The 16,490-nt window shown below is 43.9% G+C and overlaps 1 protein-coding gene across 4 annotated transcripts in view; it reads right to left on the minus strand.

The window, feature by feature from the left end:
- The window catches only part of LOC146785528 (glypican-5-like), a 1,360,250-nt gene that overhangs the window by 39,031 nt on the left and 1,304,729 nt on the right, over nt 1-16,490 (minus strand). The window contains exon 9 of one of the 4 annotated variants that reach the window (XM_085634655.1): nt 7,931-7,989. The exons of the other annotated variants lie outside the window; for them this stretch is intronic. Within the exon in view, the coding sequence (XP_085490781.1) occupies nt 7,955-7,989 (35 nt within the window). The 3' untranslated portion in view covers nt 7,931-7,954. The remainder of the gene's footprint in view (nt 1-7,930; nt 7,990-16,490) is intronic. 4 annotated transcript variants of the gene reach the window in all.

Consider the following 16,490-nt stretch of genomic DNA (forward strand, 5'->3'; position numbering starts at 1 on the left):
CTTCAAACGAATAACTCAGAAGTTAAAACCCCTCGATGAAAAACGTTACGTAATTCACTGTTACCCATCTATAATCCTATAAGGTAGCAATGGATCTCACTGAGAGCCATCAGTATGAACACCTTATTCTAATTATGGTTATTCACTGCTAAGACATAACTACAGTAGAAATAAAAGTTGTTTTCCACTATTTTTACATCATAAAGATATTTCAGGCTGCTCTTATGGGCCCCTCTGAGAGCCTGTCAGGGAAGTGCTGGTTCTGTGCCCAGGTGGAAAACAGAGGACACAGCTTCGGAAAGGGAGGAGGTGAAATGCCACAGAGGGTGGCGGGTTGGGTGGCTGGAGAGCAGTTATAATGTTTACATTTGGGACAGGGGCGAGACATCATGTTATGTATGTCTCCCCACTACTCCTCTACTCCTGAATAGTAGTTAAAAGCAGGGGCAGATGATTTTGGGGCAATACATAACAAAAAGGTATACATGAGTATGTTTTGTGCCAAGAGGTTCTGAGTGAAATCAAAAACATAAGAGTGAAACTCAAGTTATCTATCATGTCACCATAAAGCATGAGATTTGAGTGACATCCTTGTTAAACACTGTCATCTATCTATAATTCTATATATTATTTATTGAATTCCTGTAATAGAGCATACTAAACCAATGCCTGAGAATTTACGAGCAGTTTGCTTTATTTCGTTGGTTTCAGTATGTCTGCACCAGCATGCCTTGTGCCAGTTTGTGCTACACTTCACCTGCATTATTGCCAGTTTGTTGGGGGTGACCGTGATTAGCAGGACTTGTGGCTGAGATGTGAAGAACAAGAAGGTCTGGATCACTTCTAATCCAAGTATGGCCAGACGTCTATGCTATCATCTTAACCTGACCTTCTGCTAATCTCCTTGCAGGGTTTGGAGAGCAGACAGATTAGAATACAGGGGGAAGGGTGCACACTGTCTCTCATCCCAGCACAGTTTACCCCATTGCATCCTGGTAAATGCAGTACGCTTACTTTCAAAGTTGCTGTAGTCTTTCACCAAAGTTGGTGCAGGTAGTGCTGTTATCTCTAGACACGTGTTGCAGGTTTAGCCCGTCATCAGTAGAGAGTAAAAGTTAATAAGAAGCAGAGAAAAGTCATCTGGGGTTGCTGAAACGGTGCCCAAGTCTTCACAGGTCACAGTACCTCTCCACAGGCACACAGGTGCATCCCAGGAGAACTCGTCAGCTCGTTGGCTCAAGGGAGCCTTTTAAACACCTTTTAGCACAGTTTACCCCATCGCATCATGGTAAATGCAGTACGCTTACTTACAAAGTTGCTATAGGCAGTGTGCTCCCTCCCCCCTTGTGTTCAGACAGGTTAGAATGTTTGTGCCCGATAGAGCTTCATGTTTTCGGAGAAGTAAACTTTTGGTAATTTCAACCTTTCACTCCAAAGGCAAAGAGACATTTTAGAATCCCGGAATCCCATATATGTTATCCCTGCGATGGTATTAATTTGAGAAGCTCTGAACTCTTGATATAATAGAATAGAGGTATTCAACAGAAATTCTATTTGGGCAGGCCAGCAATCAGTTCTTGAAACACAACACAGAAGAGCCACAGCAATTCTGGAAATGGATTCTGAAAACAGGAGGGCTGAACAGAACTGCAGTACATTTTCTATGTGGTTCTTGGAAAAGTTGGTGCAAAGGCTGCAGTCACTCTGTAGTGCTTAATTAAGAAACAGCGGGGTTCAATGCAATTTACCCTAGAGAACCCTAATGACTCAGTAGTGCAACAGCGGATAAGATTCCATACGCTGAATTTCTTCCAAAACACTATGTTATGCTATATGTTATGTTATAAAACACTTATAGCGCGCACGGATACTCAAGAGTGTCCCGGCGCGAAAGCCAACTGCAGAAAAAGCAAGGAGCTGAGAGGAGCTGTGGGTTAGTTGAAAAGCAATGTCTTTAACTGCTTCTTAAACAGCCTGAGATCCTGAATATTCCGCAATACATAAGGAAGGGCGTTCCAGGCTTTGGCTGCCTTAAAAGAAAGAGACAAAAACGGGGAATGACTGCAAGACGTAATGCGGCTGAGCGCAATTGTCTTCGGGGAACGTAGAAATCAAAGCGTCTCCTAAGATACGGAGGCCCAGATTTGTATAGGGCACCGTGGGCAAGAGTGAGAGCCTTGAACTGGACGCATTGCACCACGGGGAGCCAGTGCAGGTCCCGTAGATGTTGCTTTATGCTTGATCTGCCAGGGATACCAAGCAGCACTCTTGCTGCCGCCTTTTGAATAATTTGCAGCTTTTTCAGCTGGTATCCAGGAAGGCCAATATACAATGCATTGGCGTAGTCAATATGCAAAAAAATGAGGTGACTAGTCACCATTTCCTTGGATGGTCTGGGTAGCAATGACAGGAACTTCCTAAGTGATTTCAATGTGCCAAAGCACACCCTGGCCAGTTTTCTTATCTGCATAGAAAACCGAAGGTCCGAACTAAACCTGACCCCCAGATTCTTAACCGGGTTGCCAACTGAGTTAGGCCTGGGATATTCTGCAGGCCAAAGATCCGCCCTGAATAGAGGGGGAAAAGACCCATGCAGAAGTACCTCAGACTTGTCCTCATTGCACTTGAGCTTAACCCTTGCAAGCCAGTTAAAAACAGCTGAAAGACAATTTTTGGCTAAATCCGGGGACAAGTCGTTTTCCTTCCACGTGAAGAGGAGCTGAGTGTCATCTGCGTAAGTTATGATCTTAGCTACCCCGCCGGATAGATTAAAGGCGTAACGTATACATTGAAGAGAAGGGGACTCAAAGTGGAGCCCTGCGGAACTCCCGTGGTCACCTTTCATGGGGCCGAGGAGAACGGGGGCAGCCATACCTGCTGTGTTCTATCCTCTAAAAAAAAATTCAGCCAGTCCCATGCTAGACCTGAAATTCCAATGTTTGAAAGACAGCCCAAAAGTTGGTGATAGGGCACCGTATCAAAGGTGGCCGAGAGATCCAATATTATCAAGGCCGCTTTGCCACCTGCATCTAAACATTCTCTTATAGCCTCCGAATTCTCAACTAGGGCCGTCTCTGTGCTATAGATGGCCGTAAATCCCGAGGGCACCAGATGACTCCACAAAGTTGGAAAGTTGTTTATAAACTGCCTTCTCACACACTTTCGCCACAGCCGGGAGGAGTGAGATGGGCCAGTAGCTAGCTGGCGTAGTAGGATCTAAGGAAGGCTTTTTTAACAGCTGGAGCAATTTAGCCTGTTTCCACTCGAGTGGAACTGTGGCGGTCTGAAGCGACATATTAATAATGGTGTTGACCTCAGAATTAACTACCTCGGCAACTGCTGCTAGCTGCCTAGCCAGACAGGGATCAGCTGGCGAACCAGATTTCAGAGATTTAAGAATGGACAATGAGTCCTGCAGGGGAATGGGTGAAAAACCCGTCAAAAAAGTGAGGACTGAATCAGAGACTGGGGCGTTCTGAATAGGGATCCCCACCTGCCCAAGAATACTGATGCCAAAACTGTCCTTGATCATTTGGATCTTATCTATGAAGAAACAGGACAGCTTCTCACACCAAGAGTTGGAGGAAGGGAAAGCAATACGCTCCGCACAGGGGGTCAGAAAACTCCGGACGATAGAAAAAATGTCGTTTGAGTTGTTTTTAGAGATAACAATGCGCTCCGTGTAAAAATTGCTTTTAGCCTTCCTAATAGCAGCATAATACTCTCGCTGGGACTTCCTTAACACTAATTTAGCCAATGGGCAATAGGCCTGTCTCCAACTGCACTCCAGTTTTTTACAGGACTGCTTTAACTCCTTAAGCTCGCTAGAGTACCAGGGTTTGTAAGGGGCGTTTCTCACTCGCTTATTAGCGAGAGGTGGGGATATATATTCCACAAACTGTGAGTTACAGTTATTGAAGCTCCCTAAAGGGGCCACCAAAGTCCTTGGAAGCAGTATGGCAAGTGTCGGACAGGACTCTACATAACACAGAGAGCTCTATTCTTTGAGATGGCCTGCCCTGGTGGGATCTCATAACGGAGTAAGGCACCTGAATTGTCCAAGACAAGTGGATTAGAAAGTGATCAGACCAAGAAACTGGAAGAGTTCCTGAACACGTAGAGGGAAATTGGAGCAGACTGGGTCTAAGATGTGCCCCCCACTATGAGACGGAGAACTGATCCATTGGGAAAGTTGAGCCAGATTCAGCGAATCACAAAATTCCCTAGTGGCACTAGCCTCTACACAATCCAAATTAATGTTAAAGTCCCCAAGCAATAAGAAGTTCGAGAAGTGCAAAGCCCTCGGAACAATGACTTCATCTAAAGCCTTCAAAAAGGCACCAGGGCGGCCCGGGGGCCGATTTACCAATGTGCCCCCCAGCGTGAAGTGTGGGGATATGATGATGGAGAAGTCAAGTGCATCCCCATCCCCAATGCCCTGACTCTCCCCAAGCGTAAAAACCCACGTATCCCTAAACACTAATGCTACACCTCCTCCTCTACCCACTTTACGGTCAGCCCTTACTATTTTATACACCACCGGGATGGCTAATTCAATTACTAAGGGCGGAGAACTCATTGAGCCATGTCTCGGTTATGAATAGTAAGTCCAACGGATCCTCCGAGAGGAGCTCAAAGCGGGTATTGATTAGGGCAGCTCGTCTACAATGGCCCTTCTGGGCAATTGTATGGGCAGAATTTGGGAGGGCGCTAGCTACCAATTCGGTGCAAAAGCTGAAGTTGCACTGTTTAAAAATACTTTAAAGGTTATCCAGAACCATCCAATGTCTATCACACTTACCCCTATGTGAACCAATAGTCAGCAGTTCAACGCGACAATAGGTCAGGCGGCAGTCTGGCGACTCCGGCAGGAAACGGGCAGCGTGGCTGGCGCTGGCCTCTTCCGGGACACTGACAGGCGCAGACGGGATTGCCTTAGGCGTGCCTTTGGCGCACCTGCGACGCGTCCGCGCTGCGCGCATTATTATTTGCAAATGCCCCCAACAACTAGAGTGCGTCCTGAGCAAAATGGCGGCCTAGATTGTCCAACGATTACAGAGGAGCCGTCAGTGCATAATGTTAACCATTTGCTGTTATAGTAACAGAGCTAAGCAGCACTTGACTCGTCACCCCGTTCCAAACTGATTAGCGGACTTTTTCCGAATGAAAACCTTTATTTTCATTGTTTCGCTGAGGGAGGTATTTAACAGCTAAATAGCAGATTTCCATCTTTGGAAAGACCTGGTCTCTGGGCAGGTATTATCTTGCTCCCATGCTCAGCCCCATGCTACCATAATAAACTTTTTTTTTTTAGGTGAGGACACCTATTTGCTAAACCAACTTGGTAACATCTAATCCCACGTTTGGTTCTGTTCTGGATTAATTGGGCTTGAAATTCATCCAATGTCAGAGCTATTATTGGGGTTAGAAAAGCAGACAATGTCTGCAAGGAAAAAGTACTCAAAGTTCCATTTGAAAGAAGCTGATACAAAGATGACCTGCCTGACGACCACAGCTCACAATGGCTTATAAGGAAGTTTAATGACTAGCGGTGGCTCGGCCAACATCTGAAGCACAAGTGAGTACCAGTCACTCTGAATCCATGCTGAAACTATCTGCGTATCAAGGCTCTATTATGTCAAACTTCAATGAACACCCAGCAAAGAAAAGAAGATGCAGCAAAAGGCCCAATACTCTCAAGAAAAATGTACTGTCCAACTTCAACACTGGAGGCTGATGAGGCGTAGATCGTGAGAGGTCTTAGTAAGGCGGTGATAACAAAACAGATCAGCCAACAGGGAGATATAACCAGGTTGTAATTTGGACGCTACTTCACTGGACTGATAAATGCTGGCTCAGCTGATGCATAGACAGATTTTCCACTGAAGGAGCCAATGTAGATACCATTCAGCAAAACTAGGGATTTGCACTCAGACCAACTTCTTGCACCTACAGGGAGTCAGCACGAGATATCAATGGGTGGCTGTGATTTGGATGTTGTATTAGTTCAAGATTGGCTATCAAAAAGAAATCAGAAGAGGCACAGTGGGTTTGAGTTGAGGCCATACTCAAAGAATCAGAAACAGACAACACAACATGTCGTCTTAGACTGTAAGCCAGGACTGGTCTATCGCGGAGTTGAGAATGAACAGAGCTCGCTGACAATGAGGAACAACCGCTTTCAAGTCATGGAAGAAATTATGCTCTAAATCTCTACCTTGCCCTGATGAAGCCATTAATCAGGCATTGAACGAGTACAAGCCTGAAAACACAGATTGAGTGCCTTGAAAAAGGGTCTTTGTGCTGGCTGCATGGAAGCAATACATGAAAATATTAACCTTAGAAAGACCAGTGAATTCTTGAAGCCCACAGTGGGACTGTCACAAGGAAGGGCATTGAACTGAAAGCGGACATACAGCTGAAAGGCCTACTTCAAGGAATGGTGTGTTGCTTATGTGTACAATGCTAACCACCATAATACATTTGTCTGGACATCTAGGGCTCTGCGTGTATATGTCTGGAGACCAAAGGATGACACTGATACTCCAGAAATTACTACCTTGGTCACTTATAGAATGGTCTCCTTCAGGAAGGAGAGTAGATATTCCTAAAGATGTCCTGCAGATGAGATTAAGACATTTGTAGAAGACTAAATAATTGTGTTTGCTCAAGTATCTAGTCCTAGATTGTGGCAAGCCATTAGGCCTGGCAATGTCTTTGTTCAAAGCACTAAATAAATGTGGTTGTGCACACCTCTCTGAAATCCTGAACAGACCTAACTCATATGCGTGCACACCAGGGAGAGGTTGCCTGCCCCTTAAATTGCAGAATGTAAACGAGTGACTCTTCACTCGATATCTGGTTGCACAGCGTATATTTAACGCATCACATTATCAAAGTCATACATCAAAATAAACAATGCATCTCAACATTTACGCTATTGTAAATTACTCATTATTGCATGTCCTTCGACATTTATTTGACCAATCAAAAACTGAAGTTAAATAGTCGTAGACTGTTTTTTAGCAATCTGTTACAAAAATGTATACAACATAAGCAAGACAATATTCTTGGCTACAAAATTCTTTGACATCCAAAAATCAAAGATGCCCAATGCATTTCGGGATCATCAATCCCTTCTTCAGGGGCCTCTGTAAGGAATAATAATAAAATCCTCTTGGTAAAACACAGTGTTATAACATATTAATATGCAGGGATAGCTACCTAATCACCAAGGATGCAGACAGACATGGCAAGACTGAAACGCAGCTCGTGAAGATGAGTGCCATGCATCCACCAAGAATGCACCAGGAAAACTTGTACATGCAAAGCTATAACGAAAACTGTGGTGAGAGTAGTATAAAACCATGTCCATGCTCCCACAATCAAAAACGGTCAGGAACAAACAAGCCACCAGCGTGTATAAACCTAAGAGTGAATTAACCAGTACTTAATTTGAGCCGGAGCTTTCCGGTGCTGAGCACCGGCACTTAATTGGTTTCCGGTGCTCGGCACCGGCACCTAATTGTCAACACCACACTTAGGGCAGTCTGCCACAAGGTGGCGCTGCTCATGTAATTTAGAGATGAGCAGTATAATAGTTTTTTTAGGAAAACAATGTACATACAAAAATTACTAATACCTGCCTCCCCAGCCATTTCTTTTGCTTTGGGGACCTGTAATAATCTGAGCTGTTGCATTTACATGCGCAAGAGATGGTCAGAAGTTGTTTTGGCAGCAATGACAAGGGCGATGGGTGATGCAAGCTGCAGTGGCCTCCTGGTCAGAGCCCTGGCACTTAATATTTTACAAATTAAGCACTGGAATTAACATATACAAAAAACGAAAATCTGTGAAATGCCCAAAGATTACATGCCCACATCCTGTATTGCCGAGCAGATACCGAATAAAGAAAAAATGGAAAGCTTACGGGATGTCTGCCAATAACTAACAATCACGGCAAAGATACACTTCTTCTGTGTGTTGAATCTGCGAAATGAACAAAATATCAAGACAGCAAGAGTGCCCAATCCATGCTGCCTGTGAAGACAAGACAAAGAAGCCACACAACTATTATCCAAACCTTACTGTATGTGTGGCCACATGAGTAGTGCAATACGTATATTGTTCAAAGCACACCATCTTGCAGCCATGGAACATGGAGGATACTAGAATCCATAACCAACGACGTTGTTTGAGGAGCAGCCTCTGGGCACACTATTGAGGACTGAATCTTTCACACAATTTGGATTTACAGAGGGAGAGCAAAGAGGCAATATCTCCTACTGATGCCTGTTCTTATGTAGGCTTTACACTTCATTTGTCAAGCCTATCAGGGCTGGATCTAGTGCCTGCTGAGAATGTTCCTTAATAGCAGACAATCACATCTCCCCTCTCTGCTTGCCATAAAAACAAGCATTTGCAAAGCAATAGGTCTAGCATTTGCGAGAGTTTAAGCTATTGGCATTGTAAATGACAATGCCTTTTATTTATCTGTTTTGATAATTAACACATAAATAAAAAACGTTCTCATTTACAATGCCAATAGCTCAAACTCTTGTAAATTCAAGACCTATTTCATTTCAAATAAGCGGCTGCCATTGTCCCAGGCTGCTTGGAAAGTGAAAGGGTGCATGGCGAGCTGAATGTTGCAGGAAAGCTTGTCGTGCCTGCAAGAGGAGAAACTCATTAAAGAAAATAGTGCTTACAGACTAAATAAAACATACAGTGTAACAACAGAGGTAAAAGGGCCAGTCCTCATGGGAGGTTACAAATGAAGACAAGGCGGTATTAAGGAGGGACTAACAAGCCTATTAAGTTATCAGGAGCCAGTATTTACGAAGGACATTAACACAAGCCAATGACCAATATGGGCGGAGAGTGGGCGGGGCTTCAAGTCTATACTCGAATACAGCATGGCTCGCAGAGCAGTGCATGCACCGCCCAGGCTCGACCTAAAAACAGGGAAGAGTTAAAGATCAGGGTAAGGAGAAACAAAGGAGGCATGTATCTGAATAAAATAGGACTCATGCTCCTGAAAGTTCTCCTGAACTAGCAAAACCAATGATGCCAAGGAAATGGCCTCCTTACAATGGGCCTTCATCAGACATCTGCAATTAGCCGTAGTGCATATTTTGTTGCATGTTCTGCTGTGTGGACGAGCAGTGGCAGGCTTGGAGGGTAAACAAAATGGCTTTTGAGCTCAGAAGATCAAATGTGAGGTGCCAATGGAACAGGGCTTGTCTTTCAATGACACTGGCTGGACCAGAGGTTTAACTTCCTCCTACAGAGAACAATCAAACATGTTAAACACAGTGAGAAAGAACCAGAGCAGAATAATCTACAAAAGTCTACCATGAATTAAAACATTTTAATTCTGGTTGCTGGAGGCTGGTGTATGTTTTGTTTCCACTTCAATTTAGGAGGCATGCCACACTCTCACTACCAACAGAGAATCTGCTGGCAATGCTGCAGAAGAGCAAGCCAGTCTTTACGGGGGCTGGACATTCTTCGACATAATACACAAACCTATATTAGGAAAGATTCCTGGTTAGGCAAGGGGCCGAGAGGAACTCTATGAGAGAGTACGCCCTCCTGTGGGTAAACACTGAATCACTATAAGTACTCCCGTGATGGACCAGTCAGCAATAAATATCTATTGCTAACTCAGATGATGGTATGCCCTATCTGAAGTACATAGCACCACCTAAGTGTGGGGAAGGAAGCAAGTCCTTTTGATATTATATTCCCTCACACACCCTAGTGGTGTCATGCTTCATCATCGGGACACCCCGACGCCTAGAGGTCAGGGTGGGCTCGACCAATGGCAATAGGGTCCTAGGACCATAATATCCCTGGACACCCTCTTCTTTTGTTTTTAATATCAGTGCCAAACCCAAGAATAAAGGGTAACTGGGGTCTGACACCGATTTTTAATCTTTATACCCCCTGGCCAAAATCATCTTATTAAGTGCTCCCGGAAACATTGGTCGAGCCCACCCTGACCTCTAGGCGTCGGGGTGTCCCGATGATGAAGCATGACACCACTAGGGTGTGTGAGGGAATATAATATCAAAAGGACTTGCTTCCTTCCCCACACTTAGGTGGTGCTATATACTTCAGATAGGGCATACCATCATCTGAGTTAGCAATAGATATTTATTGCTGACTTGTCCATCACGGGAGTACTTATAGTGATTAATTCTTCGACATACTCATGTCAGCTCTTTGGGAAGGACAGCTCCTCTATGACCCACCCCCAATACAGAGCAATAATATGGACAGCATCACCAAACCCTTTCCAAACCAGAGTAGGCTACTCGGACAGTGTTTGGAGTCTGTCTGCAGGGTGAAGAAAAGGCACTGTTGATTCATTTCTAGCACCCATAGAAGTCTTCATAGCAGACAGAGCTGACAATGTCATTGTGGTACCCCCTCAACCAGAGCTGTATTTTAACGACCACCGCGGTGCATGATGGGAACTGTAGTCCTTAGCGTTGTTAAGGGAATAGTAGCAAAACGAGTTTCGGAAACCAAACTAGTGATGGTTAAAATGTAGGATTCGCTGAAGGTCAGCTTTAGGACAAAGCGCTAGTTAGCAGGTATTCCAATCGCAGTTGCACCTTCTACATCCTGACAAGCAGTGAGAAGTACAGTAGACTGCAGGTGGGGTGGCGGCACTGAGTTGCTTAAAACCGGAAGACGAAGGCATAATTAATTCACAATAATAATAATCAAACTAGATTTAGCACAATGTGACTATAACAATGATAACACCTAGATAACAGGCGTCATTATTACCTGCAAGTGGTACTCAGTTTATTAGCCCCTGAATAGTAACATTTTGATTGGGTCACCAGAGGAATTAAACCTGTGGTGGCAGTTTGATTGCAGCGAGCACAATACCCACTGAGCTAGCTGTCTCTGTTTCTCTACTTGACAGAGCAGAGCCGCCCTTTCCTCTTCGCACGTGCGGCTCTGGCGCGCGCCACCGACATCAATCTGCGTCGCACCAGGGTTCCGCCATTGATTTAAAGACTGCTGGCTGCTGCGACGGGCTCTGCTCGTATATTCTAGAAACCCCGGAGCCGAAAGCGGCTCTCCCGCCTCACCGAGGAGCACGTTCGGTTATTCAAAGCAACTGGAAGCGGGGGTCAGGGTATATAAAAAAGGACGAAGCAACAAATATGGCGGGTAGTGCATGTTGGGAACAGATCCATATTTTGAGGCCAGAGAAAAGCAAACAACCTTCACACAGTCATCAATGCAAGCAAAGAATAAATCACCAAAATAGGTGGGCGCTTGACAGCTTCACGCCAGCCTTTCCATCAATCCAGCTATATCTCCCCCATTCTCTCAGGCGGCCTTTCACGCTTTCCCTTCTCTGTCTCACCTTTGTATACTCCTTCTCTCACCTTATCTCTCTTTTATTACAGTTTTTTTTTCTCTTCCCACCCGCCCATTCAATTTTCTCCCGCTTCTATCTTTCGTTCTCTTTGGACCTGCTCTGTTTCTACCCCTTTATTTTTTCCCCTCTGTTTCGAATCCACTCTCTATTCTGCTTCCCACGGCATGGCCATGAGTCTTGCCTTTCCTTTCTCTGTTACTTCTGTGACGCTGTCTATCACCAGTTGTTGATCTCACAACTTTAAACTCGCTCTTTCTTTTCCTTCTTTGTCCGTTCACTCTCTCTCTATAGGACTAGCTTATCCACTTGACTTTCTTTTCCTCCTTCAATGCATGTTTTTGTCACTCTCCTTCCTCCTTTAACTTATTTCACCTTCTGGTCCTATCTCTTCTTTTCCCTAGCCTTTGTTTCTTCCCCTCCCTCTGCCATTTCTCTCTCTACCTCTGTCTCCTGCCTTTTCATCACCTTCTTTGATTGCCTCTCTCACTGCCTCTCCCATTGTCTCTTCTCTGCTACCCTTATATCTCTTGCTTTCCCTTGCTCCTGCAGCATCAAGATAATTCCTCAAGCCTCTGATTGCATCCCTGCCTGCTGACCTCAGCACTGCACAGCGAATTACATTCAATCAAGGCTGGACCCCGCTATCTAGTATCTACTATCCCTTCTCCGCATTTGTCACGTCTTGCAGTGTACCTCCACCTTGTGCGATAAATTGCAGACATTTAACGGGTTGTGGCCTTCTTCTCTTCAACATTGACATCTTTTCAGCTCTGTGAGATAAGGCCATGTCCCATAACATCAGTAAGGATACTGGAATGTAGAAACCATACATAGACCTGCGACGGTTCTGCATAGTTCGTGGCCGGAAATTTATTTCAATTATTTACCTGTAACCTTTGTTATATTGACCTTAGTCTTTCTTGTCACAGCCCCTAGCTTTGAAAGCTACCAAGGACACAGAGGGCAGCCATAAGAGATTTTCACTTCTCAGTTTCTGCTGTTATTCCTTAACATGGACACCACCAAATTCTACAGAAAACCATCCTTTAGAAATTCAATTTTTTTAAAGGGGTTACAATTGTTTTTAATGCAAACGTCTTGAATTACACCAAGAGTTGAAATTATGTCAGGACTTTATGGTCGGGTGTCCCTATCCTACTGTATGTCCATAGGAACTTTCGCAGAACAGCCTAGACATTACGACACATCCCGAACTATATCCAAATCCCTAGGCAGAGCAGCCTCATGGCTTGTGCTGACATCTTTCGAAAATGTAGAGGAGATATCTGCACTGCAAGCTCCCTGCAGGGTACCACTAATAGTGAAAGGAGTATGGGGGGGCCAATACCATCCTGTGCCAGATGTGTGCCCCAGAACCACCTACACCCTCTCCTTCTGTGCCTTTCTCAAAACCTGAGGTAAGACCAGGAATGGAGGAAGTGCTTAAAGAAGGAATTGAGGCCACCTGAGAGACAGAGCATTCATTGCCCCATGCAAGATGATGGGGCTACTGAGCAAAAGAGAGAAAGGACAGCATTTGTTGGGGATATAAAAATATCTCTTCTTGGAGTTCCTGATCTCCTGCAAATCCTGTGAAACACACTGGGTTAAATGTGATAATTAACTACGGAAGGTAACTGACGATTGAGCTGATCATCCTAAAAATTCAGGAAAAACATGAGAAGCAGATGACAAATCAAAAGGAAGTATCAGAAATTGATTATGCTGATCTTCTATGACAAATCTCAGGATCATTTGATGATGATTTATTGGCACATAAAAGTAATCTTCTCTGAGATCTAGAGAGTTTAAAAACTCCAGTTTTGTCATCTTGAAAGGAAGGAGTATCAAATACTTGTTCAAGGCTTGAGATTGCGATTTGGTGTGAAAACTCCATTTGGCTTTTGTACTGAAAAGAGAATAGAATAAAATCGTTGACATCGGACTGGATACGGAAGTCTGTCAGGCTTTCTTTTCCATAATAGAATTAGCACTTTCAACCTGACCTCCCTCTTTGGTTGCATCTGAGTCAAAAGAGTAGTTTGAAAATGTACTAGTGAACTGCCTTTGAATTATGAGGTAAACCTGCCTTAATAATATGACTAACTCACTTGTCTGATGCATTGTTGTTCCAAAACGCAGGAAATTACAAATTCTGCCTCCTACAGGCCAATCCAGATCATCTTTCATATAGTCAAGACTTTACAGTGTTCGTTTGTGCACTTGAAAAACTGGTAGGCGAGGGCCAAATCGTATCATAGAAAAGTATACAAAAATTGATGGATGGAATGCTTGAATTAATCTCAGCCACTGGTAATTAGGCCCATCCCAATGCACCGTTATTTTGCAGACCATGCCACCTCAGTTTGGACCCAGCTATATGCAAATCAGTCTTGACCCTGCTCCAATGGGAACAGTTCAGCCCGAACTGCCAAGTCAGTTCCTCCCTGAATGGGTTGCGGAAATCAAGCAACCCATGACCGGTTTCGCCCTTGTTATGGGCTCATCAACTGGGTATAGCTTGGTTCCAGTGACACAGTGTGCACAGGACCCATGTCTAGGCATACCCTTCCCACTTAGGGCAACATACTAAAGTATACAAAAAGTGATGGATGGAGTACTTGATTTAATCTCAACCACCGGTAATTACTAGAGGCCCTCATTATTTTCCAAACCAATACACCTCATTTCAACCTATGCCTCACTGATGAGCCCTTATGAGGTGAAAACGGTACTAAGTTGCCTTTATTCCGTTTCAAGGAGGACCTGGCTTGGCAGTTTGAACAGAACTGTTACTATAAGGAGCAGGGTCAAGGCTGATTTGCAAATGGCTGGTCCAAACTGAAGTGGCATGGTTGGCAGAAATCGATGGATTGGTATGCGACCCGAAGCGAGTGTCAGCTGCTGAGATTAATTCAAGGATTTCATCCATTATTTTGTTATTGCAGAAGACACCCTAAATGTGACAGGTATGCGGAGACATGGGTCCGTGCTCACTGTGCCACTGGAATCAAGGTTTTCCTGGCTGATGAGCCCTTATCAGGGCTAAACCAGCCCTAGGTTTGCTTGTATTCTAGTTCAGCGAGGACATGGTTTAGCAGTTCGGGCTGTCCTGTTCCCATGAGGAGCAGGATCAAGGCTGGTTTGCATATGCTGGGTCCAAACTGAGGTGGCATTGTGGGAGAAAAACAATGGATTGGGATGCAGGCTGAGTGAGCGCCAGTGGCTGAGAATAATTCAAGCATTTCATCCATCACCTTGTTATTGTTGCAGAACTTATTATAAAAGCAGGCCCTCAAGCAACTGGGCCCTTGTTTGGATGGGCCTTCTTGACTGTTGGAACAGTTGTTGGTGCATTCCAAAGAAACAAGAACTGTAGAATGCACAGTGCTTAAAATTGTGCTGTTTAAAATATATCAACATTATTTTGCAATCTAACTATACATTTCAGTGTCCTGAAATGGCTCCTTGAGAGAATGCTGCAATTGCACATAACTGATCGAACATGACATCTGAGAGGAAGCCCACTTACTTCTCCATCTCATCCGGGACTGTGACTGGAACATTCCTTTTATCACAATTTCAAATAAATCTTTAATATCCTGTAACATTGATTGAACAGTATATGAAGTGTAGGTGCCTGCCCTTATAGTAAAGTTTGATGCATAAAATCCTCTTTAAACTAACATCAATCTTTTTGTCCATATTATTTGCATGAGATACATAATCATAAATAAGACTAAGACAACCCACAAGCCAATACAACCTCCTCTTTTCTAACATAAAGACCATCAGAATCAAAGTAGTCCAATCTGTATTTTTTGACAAAAATCTGGGAAACAACAGTTTTTTAATATAATTCCATTCATTGTCTAGAGCATTCTGAATTGCATTGGCAGAGAAGAATCAATATCTTGTGAATGGTATTTTGAAAAGAGATCCTTTTGAAAGATTTCTGCCTCAGAAGGCACAAAACCCAAGTCTCCTCATTAAAATTTTCAATTCAGGACCCTTTAGTTATTATGATTTTTGGTTCTCCAGAGTCCCTATCATCATTAACAGTGTGAACATTAGGAGGCAATCCACTGTTTCTTTAAAGCACTAGATAAGGCCTCATGAATAACTGCCTGCACTAGCCAAGAGGTAAACAGAATGTTCAGTTCTTTGATCAACATGTTTTCTCTTTACAGCTCACTTCTGTTCAGTTTCAAAGATTCACCAAAATCGAAACAACCCTCATAATATCCCACCTTTAAATAGTGTGGCCTACTTCTGGCTTCTCCTGTAACCGAAGAGACAAAAACACAGAAGCGCGCTGCATTTTAAAAAAAACATAAGTACACGCTGCAGTACTCGAGGAGCCAGTAGAGTTGCCCAATGAGCAAACTTTCTTTAGACTTCTTTAATCGCAAAACCCACTAAAGCTGTGTTACTGAATCTGGCAAAGCGTTTGATTAGATTGGGGACCTGCGCTACGCCTGAGATATGGAAGGGATACACCCGCTCGATGTTGGCTGAAGCACGACAACCGGACAGCCTTCCATATCATGCCTTTCACATTTTAAGTTAATTTACCTGTTGTCTGGATCTACAGCACAGCATTGTAAGCCATGCATTCAGCAGAAAATAAGGAAGAGTGAGTGATCGGAAACAAAGTTAAAGGTAAAGGCAGGGCTAAAGAGGGCATATCGCAAACAAATTATTGGCGGGAGCAGTTTAGTACGCCTATCCTCAAGTGACAATAGTCATTGATAGGTAGGACTGGAATGAGGAAGGCATACAGAATATCGTAATGACTCCATCTGGTTTGCCTCTACTCCTCTTAGAAGCAAGAGAATTTGGACCATATTTTCATTGGTGTATGTAAGAGTTACACTAGACGTCATCATGCTCATTTACAAAGATATGCAATAACACAGAAGTTGTACCCATGGGGTTATGACTCACAGTATGTGAAGTACTGTTGGAGAGAAAGCAAATAAACAGCAAATACTAACTGGAGATATTGCACATGGCATGCAACCACTTCACTGCTATGCTAAAAAGTCTGAAATTATCAAACATAGTCTAGTCCTATTTTATG

This window comes from Triturus cristatus, chromosome 11, assembly GCF_964204655.1.
Source record: "Triturus cristatus chromosome 11, aTriCri1.1, whole genome shotgun sequence".
In the NCBI taxonomy this organism is placed as follows: domain Eukaryota; kingdom Metazoa; phylum Chordata; class Amphibia; order Caudata; family Salamandridae; genus Triturus; species Triturus cristatus.